This window comes from Vipera ursinii (assembly GCF_947247035.1).
Source record: "Vipera ursinii genome assembly, chromosome: 1".
In the NCBI taxonomy this organism is placed as follows: Eukaryota; Metazoa; Chordata; class Lepidosauria; order Squamata; family Viperidae; genus Vipera; species Vipera ursinii.
In genome coordinates this window covers 294682631-294705852 of record NC_139512.1, presented here as the reverse complement: position 1 = coordinate 294705852, position 23222 = coordinate 294682631, and the positions used below count along the sequence as shown (strand labels likewise).

The following is a 23222-nucleotide window of genomic DNA, read 5'->3' as shown; positions in this document are numbered from 1 at the left end:
CAGCTATTACCTATTTTGGTCACAGGAGACCAGAGAACTTCCTGAAATGATATGCTGTTGTACCAAGCTAAGAAGGGCAAAGGTACTGAATGGCTGAAGTTACATAACAAGCCAACAGTAGCAAAGGCAGATCAAGGATACCTCTAGACTACAACTCTGAGTCTCTGTAAAAAGTACTATCCAACTAAGACGGACTGGTTTCATCTCTCCATACCAGCAGCTCTATCTCTATCCAATGTAGATTAAAATTCAGGCTAATCAGTGTCAGATGCTGAATCAGAGCTTTTATGTAAACCAAATATCAAATGCCAGAGCTAGAAAGGAAAATAGAAATGAGAATTAAGCAGGTAGACTGCTTAATTGTGATGGAACAACCTCCTGAGAATGACTAGGTCTGAGCAATCATCTGCCTTTTCCTTCTCTTGTTGCACCAACAATGTCTCAAATATCTTCTCATGGTACTTCTGGGAGAAATTAAATCCACCTCGTGAAAAGGCCTTTGTCTCCTAAATAGCAGAAAATCAAGGGGTTCTCTAGATCATAGCAGATTTCACATTTAAACCACCGTTTTCTGAGTTATGGAAATGACTCTCAGTATCAACAAGCATTCGTTGAGAAATATGTAATTCAGAATAAAGTGTACACACATTGATTAGAAATGAAGTAAACTGTTCTGGATGATATAACTGTCAACATGAACCTTCACCTAAAATTTCTAACTCAATCAACTTGAATCTTTATTGAAATCTCACATCCACCCATTAAGAGTTTGTAAGATCAAAAACATCATTTCCCTTCCAATTTTCTTTTTGCTCTGCGCTTTACCCTCCAAGAGGTCACTAAAAAGTCACCTGCTCTGTCCAATTTACAAGAATCCAAAATATATTGAGGAATTAACACTGGATCTCTTCCAGGCTTACAAGTCAGGCTGGGAACCTGAAATCAAACTATTTAGAGCTGACAAAGAGGAAACTTAGAGGATAATACAAAATCAGGAAAGACAGCCATTATTAATGCAACTCATAATGTTCAATGGTTTCAGAAACTTGGAGGAAAAAGACTAAATGGTCCAGAGTTAACTGCTACATTATTATTTTTATAGCACCAACTTGTTTGCCTGAAAAGTGCTGGCCCCATTATTAAACATGGCAAATAAAAACGGATCTTTCAAAATAGACTGAAAACATTTTTTTCCCTCAAATTGATTTTAAAAATGGGGAGTTAAGTCACACATCTATTTAGAATGGGAAACAGAAAAAAGAGAAAAAACTTGGCTGTACTGGAGATGAACAAAGACCTCCTACACAGCACAAAGGCCTGAACAGAAGATTAAAACCATCTGGCTGGAAATGTCATAGGACAGCCCTGCAGAAAATCCGTATTGTGGTTCTCTGCTATCAGAATATGTGCTGAGTCTCTCACACTGGTGCTGGAAGTAAATGAAAGGAAGAGTAAGCACAGAGCATTTTCTCCAGAGTTTTATCGATTTGACGAAATCCCCAATAATTGCAAAATATATCAAAAGAAGTGGAAGAAAAAAAACCCGAGATTTATTCTATACTTCATATGCATATCCTGAAACTCATTTCAAATATTACCTGGATTCTGAAACCAAGGATAGATCTGCACTTTCTGCTTGGCTATCACTAATATGGTCACTTCCTCCTTGCCAAGTGCAGAAACAGATGGCATTGTCTCCTCTCACTCCCAGCCCATTGGAAATGCATTTCATATCCACTCTTCAAAACTTTCCCCTAGCAGCTACAGTCTTCAACTGTGGTAGGCCAAATCAGAAAACCTTGGTTCTCCATAGCAGGGCTGCCCAAGCCCCGGACTGCAGCCCACTACTGGGCCATTGAGCTGTTTGGAACCAGGCCACAGAAGCGGCGGGCACGTGTGCCTGTTGCTCACACAAATGGAGCTACGTGCATGCTTGTGTGTACTCTCCGCTTGTGTGAACGGAGCTGCATGCATGTCCGTGTGCTTGCCGGCTGCTCGTACAAATCCATCCCTCCTAGTGAGGAGGCCACAATCCCTAAAAGGAAAAGACAGTAGTAGCAGACCACTGCACCCAGGACCCAAGGTTTGTCTTTTCTACATGGACAGGAAGGGTAAGAAGCTATGAAATTATCAATCGTGTCTAATATTAGCTGGAGCCTGGAGTTACCACAAGCTTAGCTCCCTTGCTATCCACTGCAACATAAACTGAGACTTCCATTTTTGGCTTAAGAAGCAGCCTGAGGCAACATGGAAAGCAAGCAGCTTAAGCTGCAGAGCAAATCTGCCCTGAGTCTGAAATGGAGACAGTGATACTAACACAACAGAGTACTATCTGAATTTGCAATGCTGAAGCCAAATGTGGAACCCTAGTCACAAAATGGAAAATACTACATATCCCCAAATGGTCAAACAACAACCAGCTAATAAATTAAGAGTCTACCAAGTGACTCTGGATAGCTTACAATATGCGTATATTGTAAGGAGACATCATGTATTTATAACACAACAGTACAAAAGAGTTGAAAGGGACTTGGAGGTCTACTAGTCCAACTTCCTGCTGAAGCAGAAGATCCTATACCATTCTGGACAAATAACTGTCCAATGTCTTCTTAAAAACCTCCAGTGATGGAGCAACCACAATTTTTGAAGGAAGCCATTCCACTGATTAATTGTTCTTACTATTAGGAAATTTCTCCTTAGTTCTAGGTTGGATCGCTCTTTGATAAGTTTCCAACCATTACTTCTTGTCTGGCCCTCAAGTGCTTTGAAGAATAGGCCAACCTCTCATCACTGTAGCAGCCCCTCAAATATTAGAAGACTAATATCACATCACTCATAGTCCTTCTCTTCATTAAACTATATAAACCCAGTTCCTGTAACCCGTTCATTGTATGTTTTATCCTCCAGTTCCCAATCATCTTTGTTTCTCTTCTCTGCACTTTTTCTAAAATCTCAACATCTTTTTTGTATCTTGGGTGACCAAAACCGGATGCGCTTTTCCAAGTATGGTCTTACCAAGGCACTATAACACGGTACCAAACCTCACATGATAAAAATAAATTTAACTTAAAGACCTCTTGCATCATGTGGCAGTTCATAGCCCACCGGACATACTTCATTCCCAAATTGTTTTTATGGCTACTGAAGCGCCTAGAATATTTTGTTAAATGTTGCCAGTTTCCCCACCACCGAATACACATTCAGTAAGAAACAAATGGTACATTATGTCCACAACAAATCAGATTATGCAACAAAATGTTTGGTCCTGCCCTTTCCAATTTACATCACTATGTCATCATTGCACTCTCAGAGGTTGATTTAAAAAAAAACAAAGCAAAAATCTCTGATCGCAATTATTTTTCCTTCCTGTCTCTCTTGTTACACAATTAGGATTTGGTGAAGAAAAAGGAAATGGCATGATTTCCAGGCTTTAAATCTGCACTAACATTTTTTTTTCCTTTCTGAATGTACACTTGAGCAGAAAACAATGATTTCAAACTTGAACTTGGTTGCAACTTCAATTATTTTCCCCACTGGAGCTGACTTGTTTACATTTAGTCTGAAAGAACCCTAATAAAGTTACGATAACTAATTTATCATGAAAAAATATTAAATCCAGTAGGAAAAGCGGGGAACCCTGGAAATATAAACGTTTTCAAGTGTGTCTTCTCCACTTTGTCATCCTGGAACCTATTCTCCTGTTTCTTTATCCAGTATATCATCATTCGCTGTTATTTATATTTTTCCACTCTGAACATTTCATTGTGTGCTCTTTAGCTACTCTTCTAAATCAAACTGGCAGCAAATATTTTCTATTACACATTCTAAATATATAATCAGGGTCACTGTTCTAACATTCTTTCTGTGCAAAACCATGCACACCAAATCAGTCTGAAAACTCTGCCTGTCCCTTTCCTTTTCTTAGCAGAGAAAGGAGGGCAAAATTGCAAGGTACCTCTGCCTTTTGCTCAGTGCATTCCTTAATTAGCGCTCTTAGGGTTCCAGGGGCTGGGGAGAAATAATGGAACAGCACATTACCAACAAGGCTGAACTTTCAAAACTTCTTAGGTCGGTGAGTTTCTGATGCAAACTTTGGAGTCTTTGCAGTTATTGTTCTTGAATTTTTGTAACACAGCAATGTGCTGCAAATTGCAATTATAGATGCTCCGGGAGCTTCACCAAAAACTTTGGGGACTTCACTGGTTCTATCAAATGGGCTTCTTTTCCTATTAGGATGTCCTGTGCTGTCAAAAGCCAGGAAGCGTTTTTGTCCAGCAGGAACAGGGTGAGCACAAGCATCTTGTTGGCCATAGACAGACTCAAGGTAAGGGGGTAAAACTAAGTACCTTTGTTTAAAGGGATTAAACTTACAGAAGTCAACACTTTTGACTCATTGCTAAAATACAGGCTAAAATATTCCAATAACCAAAGCACACAAAGGAGCCTCTGAATTACAAAATGCTGTAAAAACTGTACAAAAATCCTTATAGTGACCCAATCAAGCTACCAGCTGATCCAGAACTAAATAAACCCACCTCTTTTCCGACATGCCGGCTTTTCATTTCATCAGCACTGATTGCATTCTCCTGGCTGGAGAAAACGAACCAGGGGAACTTTTCTTCCAGCAACAGCTGCTGCTTCTTCTCTGTTTCCTCCCTGCCTGCTAACCTCTGTCCCCATTGTCTTTTTTTCCCTTTCCTGCCCAAACCACCTCCTGTTATAGCCTCTCCTCTCCCCTCCCCCCTTTTCTTCATTTCACCTCCAGCTGGAGCCAATTGCTGGAGCTCTGTGGTTCCTGGGCTTCTGCTGAGCCCAGACAGTCTTGCAGCTGCAGCTGCCTCTCCCTCAGGCTTGGCTCGCTTTGGCTCATTCCCCTCCCCTGCTACACTTGGCTAGCAGTCAGGTACCACCTGCTACGTGGCAAAGTACCACAGGTGGTACACAAGCTCTGTCCTAGTGGACAGTCACTTAAATATGAGCCAGCAGTGTGCTGTAGCTGCCAAAAAAGCCAACACAGTTCTAGACTACATTAACAGAGGGATAGAATCAAGATCACATAAAGTGTCAATACCACACTTGGAATACTGTATCCAGTTTTGGTCACCACAATGTAAAAAAGATGTTGAGACTCTAGAAAGAGTGCAGAGAAGAGCAACAAAGATGATTAGGGGACTGGAGGCTAAAACATATAAAGAACGGCTGCTGGAACTGGGTATGTCTAGTTTAATAAAGAAAAGGACTATGGGTGACATGATAGCAGTGCTCTAATATCTCAGGGGTTGCCACAAAGAAGAGAGAGTCAAGCTATTCTCCAAAGCACCTGAGGGCAGGACAAGAAGCTATGGATGGAAACTAATCAAGGAGAGAAGCAACCTAGGACTAAGAAGAAATTTCCTGACAGAATAATTAATCAGTGGAACAACTTGCCTCCAGAAGTTGTGAATGCTCCAACACTGGAAGTTTTTAAGAAGAGATTGGACAATCATTTGTTTGAAATGGTATAGGGGCGTGGTGGCGAACCTGTGGCACGGGTGCCATCGGTGGCACGCAGAGCCCTCTCTGTGGGCACGCGCGCCATCAGCCCAATCCTAGGTCTTCAGCTGGGTTTTATAAAACCTTTTCACTTTAGGCCTCCACTGCCATGTGCAAAAAAAAAAGGTTCAATCAATCAATTTCAACTTTTTGCAGGGGGGGGGAGTTCTCGCAAAGTTGGAATTGATTAACTTTTTAGTCCCACCCAGTCTGCAGCCACGCCCACCCAATGGGCCATGCCCACCCAATGGGCCACGCCCACCCAAAGGGCCACACCCATCCAGCACCCAATGATACATAAGTGGGTTTTGGGTTGCAGTTTGGGCACTCGGTCTCTAAAAGGTTTACCATCACTGGTATAGGGTTTCCTGCCTGAGCAGGGTGTTGGACTAGAAGATGTCCAAGGTCCCTTCCAACTCTGTTATTCTATTGTATTCTACAATAGAATACCCAACAAATAGTCATCTAGTTTTAGTTTAAACACCTCCAGTAAACGAGGCTCCACTACTTCCCATTAATTCTCCATTGGTGGACAGTTTTTATAATTAGGACTTGTTTTTCTCTGGCATCCTACTAAAATAATTCTATCCTGTTTTTCTATGACAGCTTTTCAGATATTTTATAATTAATTTTATTTTTATTTCTCTTGTTAAAATACCAGTAGATTTTCATAATCTAGATCAGAAGAGGGGAATCTGTGATCTTTCAAGTATTGGATTTACATTTATCCTACTTAATGTATTTTTTTTTACAAAAAAATAAAGCTTCAAGCTGTAGTTCACTATACTTTTAAGAGCCATTGTTCCCATTCCAAAGCTCCTTAACAAAAATAAAAACTGGTTTCCTGAACATTTATATTACCAAAACAAATTTTCTCAGCCAAACATGATTAGACAAAAATGAACTTTCCTGAAAAGCCTCGGGGGAAAAAATATTAGGATATGGCAGGTTGTATATCCCGTTTCCAAAATGTTGGGTCATGGAATTTCTCCAGGATTCATCTTAAGGTTCCTATTAAAAAACAAGAGTTTTACTGACTCAATACCCTCAAGTCATGTTTGATGGAGATAACTGTAGAAAACTGCACACCTTTTTTCTTCCTTCCAATGTACAAAGAATAGCTGAAAGATTCTTTTCTTCTTCAGGGGAAGATTAAAGATATAATCTTTCCAAATTCAGAACTGGGAAGGGGGAATCTGAATATGATAAGCTTACATTTTAAAGGGCTTTCTGCTCAAATTGGCATAGAGTTTTTAGCCTGAGGACTAAATCACTTATACGTAACAATCATGAAAGAAAATCCACTCCAATCAGATAAGTAAAAAGTAAATAAAGTTTCAGGCTGTCTTCTGGTTCCAATTTGCTACAAGAACAGTTAATTTGCATTAAATTAGGTGACATTTTATGCACAATTGCTCTTAATTGTGTCGCTATTAAGAGGAAAATATAACAACCACCATGAAAACTGTATTAAACTAGGCTCATAAGTAGCTACTTGCCTTGTCAACAGTGGTGCAAATGAATTGCTATCATACTGCAATACAAGCTAATCTCTGCCATGAGTCAACTGCAAGATGATACTTGTGACCTTAAGCATCTATGGTTTTACATAAGAGAAAATAAACTTTCTAGAGTATAAAGGAAAGGAAGGGGCCTAAGGGAAAACGTCAAATGGACCATGCAACTATACTGGGCAGAACATGCTCAACACTTGAAAAGTAAAATCTTTTTCCTCAGCTGAGAAAAGACAGGCTTATGCACTTGCCCACAGAAAAAAATAAAGAGACACATTGGGACAAACCTGTTACTCCCCTAAATTAATAAGAGGGAGGATAGAATTGTGGACTCTTGAAAGTGTGAAGGCAATCTGAGGTATCCAACATGGAGCAATGTTAATAGCTGAGTAATGGAGCATGAGACTATGTTCTCCCACAGCTTCATCTAAAGGTCTTCAGGAAAACTAGATTTACTGGAAACACTGCAAGATACACACCCAGCTCTCCAATAGGAACTAAATCTAGATGAGAGCTGTTTTCTTTCTATTCTCCATCTTGATTCAAATAATGGACACATATTGCTTCATTATCCAAATTATCCAAAAACAGTATCATCATTGCAGTTCTATTGGTGATGGTGAGAGCTGCTCATAAGCAAAGTCAGCAATTTTTCTATTAACACCTGCCATTTTATGATTTTCTATGTGACATGCTTTTCTTTTCTCTTTCCATTACTCTAATAGGAATTATGTCTCCTTTCTTTCCTGAATTACAGATGAAGCTGAGGACAATTGTTCGCTCAGCTTAAATATTTATTATTAGCTACCGTGCAGTGGTAGGGCTCAACTGGTTCGCACCACTTTGGCAGTACCAGTACCTAATTTTTTGTTGGCCAGGCCCAGAATGGACTTCAGGAAGTGGCATCCACAGAGAGAACCAGTTGTTCACATATTTGAATCCCACCACTTCTACCTCATATAGAAATTCTCCCATATAGAAAACTAATAGTGTGCTTGTTTTCAAAAACTCCAGCTATTCCAGTTTACTAGGAAAAGAGCTATATTTTAATATCAATTCCTAGAACACTGACTTTGTCATTCAGGGAGATAAAATTTTAAGCTGTTTGTATGAAGAGATATTATTCCTTTGGTTCAAATTCTAAACGAGAATCTTTAAATTACATTTCTTACTAGGCTGCAGATGCATCTATCCTGACTTCAGTATATAGTTAGAAAACTAAGGCCAAGAGTCAAAATAATTGTTAAAGAATTGTTGACAGATGGAGTAAGTAAGATCCATGTCTGTATATATATTTCCAAATTGTCCTAATATTGTTTCTGATCAAATATATATTTAAAATATTACAAAAGGTAGTTTTCAAAAAGCAAACAGGGATATATATTCAGGTATTCAACTTTGTATCTAAACTTTAATGCTATCAGAACTGGACTGCAAAAATCCAGATGGCCATGAGACTACTTTCCATTTATTTCCTAGGTTATACAAGAAAAATTAAATGGGGAACAAAGTGGGTGTTGGGAAAGCAAAGCCCACTTCATCCACAATTTTGCTGATTCCACTGTTGCAGTTCCCTCCTACTTATAATATATTCCTTTCATAGATTGCTATGGAGATTAATCACAACAGCAAGATAATTACATTTAAGCAGCTTCTGTCACAAGTCTGGAGAGGGAAGTCAGCATCACAAGGACCTGTCCTGGAACAATTGTTAGCAAGGCACTCAGACTGCTTTTAGGGGGATGTGTGAATGAGCCCTTATGTAGTACTTTCAGCCTTTCCTAGGGCAGGGGTCAGCAACCTGAAACAGTGAAAGAGCCACTCGGAACCGGTTCCCTCACAAAAGGAAAAACTGGGAGCCGCGAAAAATGTGTGCACATGCGCGTACATGCGTGCATGTGCAGAACAGGGTTTGACTGAAGAGTGGAGCCAAGGCAAGATATGCACCTACCCTGCATATTTGAATTGATTGGTTGAACTTTTTTAGTCTCACTTTTTTTTTTGGACTGCACATGGCAGAGGACTAGGAGCCACAAGAGACGGCTGAAAGAGCCGCATGCGGCTCCGGAGCCGCAGGTTGTAGACCCGTGTCCTAGGGTTACCAAATGTCCGGCAAAGAGAAATATGTCTTCCTTTTTGATCTCATGTCGAGTAAGCATAACATTAAAAGCAAGTATTGCCTGGCTTTTGAGGTAGTTTTTTTGGGGGGTGTGACTGTTTTCCAACAATAGTTATTCAAACTTCCATGCAGTGCTTTTTTTGTAAAAGAAAAAGGTGCCAGAACTCACACGTCATACAACCTGCCTTGCCTACCCTACAAGGTTCCATCCAAAACAGGTGCCGGAACTCCGTTCTGAGCGTTCTATGAGAAAAAAAGCCCTGCTTCCATGTATTGTGACCTTGTAAATTGTTTTCTTTCCCTCATCCATTAACAGATTCAACAGCCTAGATTTGACTATTTCCTAATTCTAGCAATAAGGTTTGATTCAGCCATTTCAAATCTATGATCACTGAAGTCTGTAGATCACAATTGGTCATATGTTTTTATGGTAAAATTTGAAAACCGCATTGTATTATTACTAACGCGTTCTTGAAAATACTATACAGATTTGTTGGAAAAATATCACAATTGAAAAATCAGTATTTCCAAAGCTGGAAATAGTAATTTTACATACATGTAGACCCCAAGTACATTTTTGGCCTTTTTTGTGATGAATGCCAAGAAAGTCCGAGTTCTCCTTTGCCAGTCAAAGTATCTGGTAACTCTGGCTTTTTCCTATCCCTCCAAATTGTGTCTGAGAACACCGAATCAGCAGTGTAAGAATTAAAACCATTGATGTTTCTTAACAAAAAGCAGCACTTCGGGGTTCAGCTTAGAGCTCGTATTTACAAAATAAGAAATCCACGCGGAAAGCCACAAAATCCACGCGGAAAGCGAAATCCGCAGGCGTCCCATCCTTCCCGGGGGGGGGGGGAGGAGGCGGAACACTGGGGTTCTTTAACACGTAGGAACCCAGGACCTCATAACCCATTGTTAGATCAAATGCATTTCGTGGATGAGATCCTTGTCTGCCGTACTGGACAAGGCTAAGCTTCCACAAACGTATTTCAAATCCCAGGGAAAGCTTCCCGCCAGTTGTGAGCGAGACACCGGGCAGCGCTTTTCTAAGCCGGGAGAGTTCCGGGAGGGCGGGGGGAGGGGGCGGAGTCGGATACCGACCTGCTCCAATCGCGGGACTCTGAAAGCGGAAGAGGAAGCGCCTCAGCACTTCAAAGATGGCGGCTCCCGCAGCGGGCTTGTTCTCTCGATTTACCGCGCTTTTGCCTCGCTTCTTGGGAAGCGCCTGGACCCGGCCTCCGTTTCGCGGACTCCGGCAGGGTGAGTGCCCGATGTGTCCTTTCCACACGTAAGGCTTCAAAAGCAACGTCCGGGCTCCAGCGCTGGCCGAGGACAGAGTCGTTGAGCATCTTGGGCGCCTTCCTCCAAGGCGATGTCTGGCAACCGGCTGGAGAGAAGTGCCGTTTCTGTGCAGTTTTTACAGTCTTTCGCTCAGAGTCCGGGGATGGATGGGTCGGTGCACGTACTCGTAATCCCTGTGATGCACGGGTAGCGCAAGGTAGAAAGGCAAGAGCGGACTCCACACTACCAAGTACCCAAATATGTAAAATTCCTATGCCCGTATACAGCTATGGGGTATCCACCATCTCTTTCTCCTCCTTCTCTGGGGTCTGTATGCTCGGAGAATTCACTCTCGTAGCAAAATGCGCTGGAGTACAGATGGTCCTTGACTTACAACAGTTCATTTAATGACCGTTTGAAGAAAGTCATTAAAGTGACTTGTGTTCACATTTACAACCATTGCGGCATCCCCATGGTCACCTGATCAGAATTCAGATGCTTGGCGATTGACTCATGTTTATGACAATTGCAGTGTCCCAGGGTCATGTCATCACCTTTTGCAGCATTCTGACTAGCAGAGTCAATGGGGAAACTGATTCAGTTAACAACCATATTACTAACTTAACAACTGTGGCAAGAAGAGTCGTAAAATGAGGCAAACCTCACTTAACAAATGTTTCACTTAGCAGCAGAAATCTTGGGCTCAGTTGTGGTCGTAAATCGAGGACTACCTGTATTGAAAAGTTCACGTGTAAACATAGATGCAGATAATAGAGAGAGTGCCTTGGATTGGCCCTCGTGATGCAGATTGGGGCGAGGAGCCAGTGCATCTAAACTGGGGAAAAGCTGCTGTAGTAAGAACATGGAATTAGTAACCTTACAATAGTATCAAACGTCTATTTTGGGAAATGAAAATGTTTGTAAGAAAACAAGTTCAGAGAGAATCAAGGACCTTCAGTCAGTGTAGAACTAGCCTTGTGGATTAAACCTGAGGAAAGAATCTGTTAGGGGAAATGATTGACCGCAGCCTAGCTGAAAACAAGTGCAAGAGGAAATCCCTGCCATCAGCACCTAAGGAAAGCACTGGTTACAGGTAAAGGTTCGCTGTTCCCTTTTACTCCAGAGAGAATAGCTTTAATTCTTTTCAACCATGAAACAGACAAGGAGATGACCACCAGCATTTGGGGCTTAGAGTGAGATTTTCCAAAGAAACATTCCTGAAATTGAGGTGTTACTTTTTCTAAAGGAGACAGGAATACACACTCTGGGTGTTTGAAATTATCAGGCAGGAACAAAACATGCACACATAAAATGGATTATACTTAACCACAAGATCTTTTTCATGTATTGGACTTCAGGATTTGAAATTCATTCATTGACTAGGACAAAATAAATATCTTCCCACTTTTGGAGGTGGCTAAATAGCCATTTCCAAATTAAGTGGCTATAAATGATTGTATTTTCATTATTTGTGAATATGTATCATAAAAGAAGATCATTTATAGTACGAAAAGTGCTGAACTATTAGGAAGTATTCTCTGAGATGTCAAAAAAGAGGATTTTTTTTTTGCTGACCCCATAACCATAGTGATAAGAAGCTTTGACAGGAGATTACATTGTGTTGACTCTTCCATCACTTGTGCCATCGTCAATTTTCAGCTTGTTTATTTCTCTCAGAATATCAAGTTTCTCCACTCAGTAGAGGATCGTCTCCACATTCCCCAGAATGGCAAGACATTTAGAACAGGGGACCCCAAGCCCCAGTCCATGGACCAGTACCAGGCCACACCATGCCAGCAACGGGTCCACACGAACAAGGAAATCCCCATCCCCAGGATGCAGGCAGCACACAAAACCACGCCCCCTCCAGTCCATGGAAAACCTCTCTCCACATATTACGTGCTACCTATTATTTTCAGCATGAAAATATTTGGTATGCTAATAGGTTCAAATTATTCTCACATAATTACTGCTGAGGATTACTGTATAATGTTTCAGTTATCTGGAAAACAGGGCAGATTTTTTCCCTTTCATATAAACGGAATTTGTTTTAATTGCCCTTTCTCCCTCTGAGAGTTTTGTGGAGTGATATTAGAGAAAATATTTGGATGAATGCTGAGTATCGAATTTCATATTAACTTCCTCAAACATCATTTCTAATACTGTATTTATTACTAGGTCACAGGAATTGTAAAAGTGCTCTTCATGATCCCAGTTTCTTTACTGGATTTAAAAATAACATTTTCTTCACATTTTTGTGTTTGCAGTTGTAGAAACTACTGAAGGGAACACCACAACGGTAAGTTTGCTATATTTTCTGAATTACAAATATTAACTTTTATAAACCATCAACTTTCAAGTGCAAAATGGAACAGTAACGTTCAACGAATAATCAATATGCATTTAAATCTCAGTATGATTTTGAACAAAGCTTACCTAACTCTTTATATTAGCCTTCTGAATATGTTTTCAGACCGTAATATTATAATCCCTAGTTACTTCAGTAAAAACCACAATTTCTTACAGGGTAGGGTATGCCTGCAGATCTGGAAAAAGACTATGAACTTCCAGGACCCTCTTTAAAAACTTCTGAAAAGGAAAGAACTGAAATGAGAAGAGCCTTTTAGATTCATTCATAGATATTATTAAATTGGAGTAGGGGTCTTTTTTTTCTAGCTGTCTGTTAAAGAAGAGCTAATAATTACATTTTAAAACATGGTAAGGTGAAAATAAAAGCTGTCTTGAGTCAAACCCAACTCCAAGAGCTTTCATAGACAAGTCTATGTAGCTTGTTATACTGTTTCCTACATTGATAGCTTACTAGGATACAGGGAATTCTGTGGAAAACACAGACATTTTGAAGTGCTACAAATGTACTGTTGTGGCACAGATCTTTTTTTTTTCTCCTTGAAAGCAAGGATCTCTTACCACAAAGGGTACTTAGAAGATAGCAAGGCAAAATACTTTGATTATGAAGCACAGAATATTCTTTCTCTCTTAAGATGCTTTTACTTTTGTGAATAATCACAAAGACTACAAAAAAATGTACTATTGCCCTTTAATACTAAATAGTGACATTTTCATGGCCTCTTGAAGAATTATAGAATTTGGAGGTGGTTCACTGAAAATTCCTTTGTGTGCTTTGGTGGATGAATGTACTCACGAGAAAAAGAATACTCTGTGATGTTGACATAATACAGATAAACTTAAATATGCTTTGCAAATGTTGGTTTTTATTTCTCTCCTGGTTTATAAGTGTAAACTGAAAATGTTTTCCTGGATAGCTTGCTTCTCTCCTTTGTATCTTAAATGTCAAGTTGAAAAACAAAGGCAAAGAGAGAACCCTTTTGTTGGAAAAGTGGATTGCCTTCCCATCCAGCACTTAGCGTGGTTTTGTGAAAACACTTGTGGTGAGGGCATGGACATACACTTCGATTTTCAGGACCTTTCCAAAGTAATTTATGCTCCCATATGGAGTTGTGTAATGAAGTCTTTTATTGTCTAAATTGCTGTACAGTTTTTTTGAGCCAGGTGACACTAGCATTCATTTGAATACAGTTCTTGTGTAGTAATAACTACATTAAATCAATTTGAGGCTTAAACTAATAACTCATTTTACATAAAGGGTTACAAGTTTTAATATCTAAAAATTAAGTTCTTTTATTTATCCACTTTATGAATAAGTCATTTCAAGGTGGCAGCCTTGTCTATGTTAAGTGTGGATTACTAGTCCTACAACTGTGTCCCTATTTTTTTAATTAGCGGTGCTAAATAGTGTTCAAGACTGGTTTGATGGCATCAAAATATATCAAGAACAAAATTCAAAGCACTTTCAGAAGACTTAGTTTTATTTTTAGAAATACCTTATTGCACTGAAGATAAAACAAAAATAAGGGGCTTTAAGCATTTGGATCTTAAACCCAGCTTCTGCCTTTAAACCTTTCCAAGAAAATGATTAAATATCTTGTGCAGCAAGCAAATTTCCAAGTCAGATACTTTGTGATTATGCCCATGATAATTTGCCACATTTTCAAATACGTCCTCAGACCTTCTTTTAGAATAGGAACAGGAACCTAGTTGACAGAAAATGCCTTTTGGCAAATAAGTTTTTTGTTAAAATTCTTCCCCAAAGAAAATGTTACGAATTCCCATAACTTTAGCCACTTTAAAGTTAGTGGAGCGGCTTTGGGAAATGTGTAACATCGTAGTCATTCAAGAAGCAATTATGAGATGTTACATCTTTGAGCATGATTAGCTAGGACTGGGGGCTCTATTGCTTTTTGGAGAAATAGATAGACAGACAGACAGACAGTCAGTCAGTCAGTATCCCCTTTGTAAGACAGGATCCTCCTAATAGGGAGTTTTCTAATATTTCAGAATGTTGTGGTTCTGGCAAAGCACTACTTAAAATTCAAAGTATTTTTTTTCCTTTTTTTCAAGTTCATTCTCTGAAATGTAAGTTGGTAGCAGCTAAGTCTAATTATCCTTTTCTGCACTTTGATGTATTGATGTTGTATGTGCTGAATAAATTAATGTAGGAATTCAAGCATCAGTTTTTGAACCTTGGACTCAAAATTTCCCTGTTCTTAATATCTTAGATCGAAGGCAAAATTATAGAAGATGTCAAAAGCCCAACCCCTCCAAATCCTTCTGGTAACTGTCCTATTTGTCAGTGGAACTTGAAACACAAGTACGATTATATGGTGAGTTTTTATTCCAATACTTGCTAAAATATAGCCATGCTGACATCCTCCTGCTGAGGATAAAGTATAGTTAAATCAAGTTATTTCTAGATCGTTCTCATAATTGTATGCCTGGTATTGTCTAATGAAATAATCAACTGTCTTAGAGGTCAACTCTTCTTTGCGCAAAATGCCAGGATTTCTGAGAAGCAAAATTACATGTGTAGACTTTGTTACTGCTAAATTACATACCAGCAAAACCTAATGCCTAGAACATTGTTTTTAGTTGAAAACAATAATTTACATTCTTAGAGGCATCACACTGAAGGAAAAGAATAGAGAAGAAAAAGAAAATTAGCAAGCAAATTATCATCATGGTAGTTGGCAGGAATTTTTCAAAGGGAGAGAATTGTAGTAAAGCACAGGTGTCAAACTCGATCACATCACGTGACATATCGTGACATTTTTTTTGCCTTTGTGGAGCCAGGGTGGGCGTGGCTGTGCATATCACATCCGGCCCGCGGACCGCCAGTTTGACACCCCTGCAGTAAAGAATGTGATCATAATGTGTACATACAGTATGCACAATGTTAAGATACATCTAACTGTATTTTGCACACATAAGCATGTATAAGTTACCTCTCTACTGAAGTTTGCTGCCTAGCAAAATGATCTCTTTCATAAATATGACAACTTCACGTGATTTGACAGGAGCAGGTTTTTATCTTCTTGGATGGGAATCTAGGAAATTTCTAAAGTTAGTTACACTAACTGATTGCCAGGGTCTTAATACTGAAATCTACCCCAATCCTACCTAGAAAGACCAAGGAATAATAGCCATTTATTCTTCTTAGGAACATTGGTGATCATTTATACACACAGTAGAACTAGAATCTGTAGTTCTACAGATAAGTGTTAGAGCTCACTTTATTTTCACGTTGCTGACCAGCTATGTTGTTGAATGTAATATAACTTACGCATGTAACAAGCATTCTGTCATGATTTCATGAAATCACTGATTTTGTGACTGATTGCACATTTAAGAAAACCAAGGTCTAATCAGAGGTCTGCTATTTCTGGCAATTTCTGGTAAGTAAACACTAAGGATTCCAAGATAAATAAAAGAAATCAGTATTATAGGTCTACCCTTTTATTTTCCAGTGAGTAAGCCTTGAATTTAGACAATATCTTTCCAGCTGTAGTTAAAATTCTCAACAGTAAAATACCATAATGTTGAAATCCATATTAATCATGGACTGGATGAAAAAAAAGAAATTGACACATAATCCAAACTAGACAGCTGTGTCCCTGGTTGATTAAAAGGCACGTCAAGGAAAGTTACTAAATAGTTTTAGCAGTATTATTTAAGAAAGGCTGGATATAAATCTTTTTTTTTTCAAATATGCAGTGTCATTTTATTTAGCTTATAATCCATCCAATGAATCTGCAGCCTCAATATCACAAAAGAGACAGAAACTGGACATTTTGGCAATGCAACTTTTTACAGTGCATGGGAAAGCACAATTTCTGAGCTGATGAGCATCAAGCTGTCCTAACATCAAGTCTTATTCCAAAAGAGAATAGATTATGCCCACGAAATAGGAGGAAAGAGAATTTGCAGCTGTGCTTTTAACTCCATGTATATCAGAAACTCCTCATATTTATAATACATTCTTTGACTGACACATCCAATTTTGCAACATTTGTCCCCCACTCAGCTATATTGCACTTAAAAAAAATAGCAAACTAAGAGACTGGGATACAACATCTGACCGCAAAATAAAATCTGACTTTGAAAGATCATAAATAGTCACATATTCACCAGTTTTAAAATCCTGAACTTTGGAACAATTATGGGCAGAAAACATTTCTTACAAGACTCTCCTTCTCTGGGTCACTGTTCACCTAGCCCTGGAGATTTGAATACTTTGAAATAAAAATTCCATAATCATTTTGGTTAGTGTTTTTTTTTAATGGAACACATACCTCCTCCTTTGGGGAAGAATGAGCCATAATAGTTGTTGCATCATTGGAAATTGTTATTAAAATGCTTTAATGCAAGGACAGGGAACTTGTGATTTTCTGGCTTAATCTAGCCTGCACGTACACAAGGAAAACCTCTTCCCTAGAATCCCTAATCCCTCTCTGATACTATTAGTTACTTTCCCAGTTTGCCTCTACTTCAGCTGCTTTCTCCTTCCCCTGTTGGGAAATGTGAGTGAAACCCTGCCCATGGGCGCCTGAAACAGCTTCCGAAAGCAAGACCAAGTGATTTTCCCATTTGGAACTTGGCACTGAACTCAGGCTCTGCTTGGTCCTGCAATTAAAAACTTACCAATTCATCTTCTTTTTTCCCCCCACATAACAGCAGACCAGGAGACTTCAGATTATTTGAAAAGTTTATGGAGTTGAAAGAATTAAAAGAAGCTAATTATGTTTTGAAGATAAAGGGAACTTTGTTTTTATTACACTTTTTAAGTTTAATAACATCTTAGTTACTTAATTATGTTTAGCCTTTTTTAAAAAAAAAATATGGCTTTGTTTGAAACAGAGGTGGTTAGAATTGCCAGAAGAGAGCTAAACAATAAGCAGCAGATTTTGTGCAACCCAAAATAATAGCATGGGATGAGAGTGTGCTGGTTGTATAAACAAATCCTGAAGGTCATTTAGTCAAATTATTAGCACTTGTCAGGAATCCAGGTGGCCTTGGGTATTGGTCCTGCCCACCATTCCAGCCAGATTTCTGCTTCCAGAGAATACATTGTTCATGATGGATTTTGTTTACCTAGCAGGAGAAATCGAATACTCTGTCCAGATGAAGGCAAAGCTTTATTTCCTCTTCCCTTGCTTGGAACACGATTAGTCTGATCATGAGTAAATGTCATCTCACTTTGGCAGTGGAGAATGGAGACCGAACTCCAGTCTTTGCTTCTGAGTTCCAAATTAATTCAATCCAAGTTGTTTTCATCAGATCCTACAGATTACAGGGGTGGGAATCTGAGTTCAGCCTCTCCCAGGAGCTGCCCAGTGATTAAAGCAAAGCTGCAGTTGTAGTCTTGGCTGCCCATTAGCACACAGTGTTAATTTCATGGGACATGACGGCAGGGCTAATCTCTGCCAGAATACTCTTTTCTTTTAACCCTTTTGCACTTGTTTCTCTGTTACCCTAAAACACTGTTTCTTTCCACTGCCTTGTAGCAGAGATGAACTCTGAATGAGCAACACTACATTGTTGGACTTGGGGCCTGTTTATGCATTAAAAAAAATAAAAAGATAAAAATTAACCAACTAATATGGAATAAAGATAAGAGGGGAAAAAGAAAGGCAAAGTAAAAAGTGCAAAGGAAGGAGAATAAGAAAAAGCAGCTTCTGATTTTCTTTACAGCAGTTATAAGTATAAATGTGCATTTACCTCTTACTCTATAGTTACAACATAGCACTCTCTTTTCTGTAATCTGATTTTCAAAATCATAAATTCATTTTTTATGTTTCACGCAAAAAGTCTGTAAGCGTTTCCAGTCAACAATAAATAAATATGGTTTTTTCTCTGATCAAAGGGGTCAGTTTGAGCATCTCAGCAAATTTCATCATCCTCACCATCCATTTCCTCAATTGTGGGTAGTGTCCAGTCTTTCCATCTTTTGCATATAATTATGCATTTATTGTGCACAGAAGACTTGAGGCTTTTGTTAACAAGCAGCAAATGGTTTAATGCAGCCTGCAGGCCTGAAGAGGGTAGAGTCTTATTGTTTTGTTTTAAAGTGACATTTAGAATTGAGGAACACATGGGGTACTGCTCATATTGGGTCAAATTGAATCTGGAAACAAGCACTCTCATATAACGGGGCTAAGAAACAGCATCTTTCCCTTATTATCATTCTCTCTATTTAAAATGTTAAATACGTTATATTTCTTTTCAGCAGGTGACTGCTACACGCAATAAACTGGAATATAATAGATGTAGCATTTTCAGTATGTTGTAGGAGATGCTCTTAGGCAACTGAAAATTTGCTGCTTCTGCTTCATTCCAACAACACCCATAAAATATCTGAAGCAAATGTCTTTGGAGCACTGGACGTTGAATTCTGTTTAAGGTCATTCGGTCCCTCCTTGGGAAGGGTTCTGATGAACATTTATAGGGCTGTGCGGAGGAATTTGTTGAGTACCTGATGGATAAATCACTCAGATTTGTTCTCAGTTGGAATCCAAACATGGAGCAGGTCCATTGGAGATCCCAGGGAGTGGACTCACCCAATTATCTGGGAGCTATTTGAATATGTTGGACCTGAGGAAGTGGACTGGGTCCTTGGAGCTGTTAGTGCAAGAATTTATTGATTAGATCTTTGTCCCTCCTGGTTGGTAAAAGCGCCTGTGAGAGTGACGGGGGTCCAGGCAGTAATTAATACATCCCTGCAGGAGGGGTTATTCACAGGACAATTTATGGAAGCCTTGGTCTGTTGCCTTCTTAAGAAACATTCACTAGATCCCACCTGCCTAGACAATTTCCATCCAGTTTCCCACCTCCCCTTTTTAGGGAAGATGGTGGGAAAGGTGGGTGTTCCAGAGCTTCAGACAGTCCTGGCTGAAACGAACTATCTGGACCCCTTTTAGCCAGGTTTCAGATCTGATTATGGGACAGAAACTGCATTGGTCATACTTATAGATGGGAACGGGATAGGGTAGTGCATCCATCCTTGCTCTTCTTGACCTCTTGGCAGCTTTCAATACCAGCAACCTTGGTATCCTTTTTGGCCAGTTATAGGAACTGGGGCTGGGGGAATGAAGTCTTGCACTGGTTCAGCTCCTTTCTTCAATGCCGGTCCCAATTGGAATTGATAGGGAGCAAGAGGTGCTTTGTGGAATGCCACAGGGCTCAGGGCTCTCTCCACTCCTTTTTAACATTACATGAAACTGCTGGGTGAAATCATTCAACACCATGGGATGAGGGTATCATCAATATGCCAGTGACACCCAATTTTACATCTCCATCCCCAGTGATCCAAGAGATGCTGTAGCTGTCCTCTCAGAATGCCTGGAGGCTGTAGGGGTTTGGATGGGGGACAACAGGCTTCAGCTGAACTCTGGTAAGATGAAGTGGCTGTGAGTTCATGGAGCCTCAGGATTTGTAGGTTTATCATCCTTAGTTCTGGATGGAGTTGCACTACCCCATAGACCTGGTACACAATCTAGGGGTGGCATGGCTGGCTCAGGAATTCTGGGAGTTGAAGTCCACGAGTCATAAAAGAGCCAAGGTTGCCTACCGCTGTCCTAGTGTAACCATGTGTACTATAATTCTGGGATTTCAAATATTAGTTCATCTGAGGCTGAAAAAGGAGATTTAGCATTGCTCAAAAGTTATTTTCAGCTGAGCAAATTAATTTGTTCTGTGAATAGTTTACATTGTTAATCATTCTGCTTGTAATTTTAGTAAATTCTGGCTGCTTGATTCCAAACTCCATAATCTTGACAAATAAGCCTATGAAATAGGTGCATTTCCAGAGAGGTGGCCACTATGTTTGAATTTTATATTCCTCACATACATTGTAGAACAATCTTAGAACAATATAGAGCATAGTTTTCATGTTTTTACTAATGTGTTTTTTTAACTTTAGTTTTAAATTACTCCATGACTTGCTGTGTTGTCTTAGTTCTGTATAACTTTGTAACAGTAATTTAGCAACCTTAAATATTCTAGTTATACTTTCACCCAAGAACATCTAGAAATGCTTCTTGTGGCTTGTTTTGCCTTACAATCATTGCCTGAGAATGTTAGTTGAATGCCTTGGAATGCATTCCAAGAAGAAAACCCCTAAATAAAATCATATTTTTATTAGTTGGGAAAAAAATTAAAGTATCTAGAAAGTTAGAGCATTTTCAAGTTCTTTTTAAAATAAATTTTATTTCTATAAAGATAAAACAGAAGAAGAAACAAAACAAAGATATGTACATCATCCAAAAAAAGGCAAAAAAAAGTGTTAACATAGGGATAGAATAAAGATCACGTGAAGTGTTAATACTACTTTATAATGCCTTGGTAAGACCACACTTGGAATACTGCATCCTGTTTTGGTCGCCACAATGTAAAAAAGATGTTGAGACTCTAGAAAGTGCAGAGAAGAGCAACAAAGATGATTAGGAGACCAGAGGCTAAAACATATGAAAAATGACTGGTGGAATTGGGTATTCTGATTTAATGAAAAGAAGGACTAGGAGTGACATGATAGCAGTGTTCCAATATCTAAAGGATTGCTAAAAAGAAGTCAGCCTATTCTCCAAAGCACCTGAAGGCAGGACAAGAAGCAGTGAATGGAAACTAATCAAGGAGAGGAGCAACCTAGAACTAAGAAATTTCCTGATGAAGTAGTTAATCAATGGAAGTACTTGCCTCCAGAAATTGTGAATGCTCCAACACTGGAGGTTTTTAAGAAGAGACTGGACAACCATTTGTCTAAAATGGTATAGGGTTTCCTGCCTGAGCAGTGGTTGGACTAGATGACCTCCCAGGTCCCTTCCAACTCTCTTATTCTGTTATTCTGTCATAACAAGTGTTTAAGTGAAAAAAATACATCAGGAAAAAAATAAAATATGGAGTATAATATATCATTACAATAGTAAACAATTATAAGTCTACATATTATTACCTAATGCAAACAGGCAAATATATTCACTTCTAATACATTTAGATAATGATTATGCTTTTTTACCTGCTGTATTTTTTATAAATGAGTCTCAGATTTTATTATATTTATCCATATAAAGTCTATGTCTGTAGGTAATCCACTCAAAAATAGCAAGTGTAAGCAGATCTTCAATCCGTTGAATATACTGCATTTATCTTTCTAACATTGCAATATCAGTCTTTCAGCTGTAGTAAGGGCACGGAGAATCCATTTATGATATGCAGTTGTCAAATTCTGTGTACTAGGCAAGCAATTCAAGAGAATGTTATTAAGACAGAAATAATACAGTAAAAACTGAAGATCTTGTTCATAGCAAAACCCTCACACTTTTGACTGTTCATGGCTTCATGTATCCTTTGCATTTCTAGGCACCATCAGGGAATAATTTTAACATGGAACAGAGCAAAATATCTGATAGTGATATACATATCGTTTATGCAGAAACAGTCAAATGGTTAATTTCATAATGCTTTTCAGAAGCTTTTGCGTCCCCATCACTTGCAAGCTTAACTGATATTGGTATTTCTGAATTCCTTTGCTCCCTTAGGATGTCTTACTGCTAAGTCAGTTCATAAACTCTAGAGGAAAGATGATACCTCGTAACATCACAGGCCTTTGTAAAGAAGAGCACAAAAAGATTAAAGTGTGTGTGCTAATGGCTCACCGAGCAGGTATCTACTTTCAAGTTTCCTTGTTTCTCTTTTGTGTGAATGGGAATCAGCTGGGAAAAATGAATCTTAGTTGCTCTAAAACAGGGGTGTAAAACTGCCGGCCCACGGGCCGGATGCGTCACACAGAAGCCATACCCACCCCGTTGCCGGCAATGGCAAAACTGTCCCAATACGTTGCATGACGTCATGTGACATCGTGAGATTGACACGTCTGCTCTAAAACATCATTCTCAATACTATGCTTCATCACCTTGCAAACATCCCAGCAGTAGAGCTCCAGTTCTATTGTTTATGGTTAAACTGTGATAGAACTTTACAGTCATTGTTCTATATCAGCGTTTCCCAACCTTAGGAACTTGAAGATGCGTGGACTTCAACTCCCAGAATTCCCCAGCCAGCATAGCTGGCTGGGGAATTCTGGGAGTTGAAGTCCACGCATCTTCAAGTTCCTAAGGTTGGGAAACGCTGTTCTATATGATGCGTTTAGTAATCCATAGCAAGATACATCAGCAAATGGATCAATAATATAGACCCTATTCAAGAGATCCTGTTAATCCTGTTAGCTCCAGTGTTACAAAGCAAATTGAGGCGGAGCAGTTCCTGCTCTGATCTCTTTGGTCTTATCCCATTGTCCAAGATATAAAGAGCCAAAAAGTTACATATAGCTGCATATGACCAGATAAGGAACTACCACGGAACTAAAAGTCAGCCACATTTTGATAATAAATCGAGGCTAGAAATCT

At 39.2% G+C, this 23222-nt stretch overlaps 1 protein-coding gene across 2 annotated transcripts in view; it reads left to right on the top strand.

The window, feature by feature from the left end:
• MRPS18A (mitochondrial ribosomal protein S18A) overlaps positions 1 to 23222 on the top strand; it is a 50572-nt gene that overhangs the window by 18102 nt on the left and 9248 nt on the right. The window contains exons 1-4 of one of the 2 annotated variants that reach the window (XM_083349119.1): positions 10311 to 10425; positions 12714 to 12745; positions 15045 to 15149; positions 22356 to 22479. In XM_083349119.1, coding sequence (XP_083205245.1) covers positions 10323 to 10425; positions 12714 to 12745; positions 15045 to 15149; positions 22356 to 22479 — 364 coding nt within the window. In that variant the 5' untranslated portion in view covers positions 10311 to 10322. Of the gene's footprint in view, positions 1 to 10310; positions 10426 to 12713; positions 12746 to 15044; positions 15150 to 22355; positions 22480 to 23222 lie in introns of those variants that run through there. The other variant, XM_083349120.1, reaches the window with a different exon arrangement.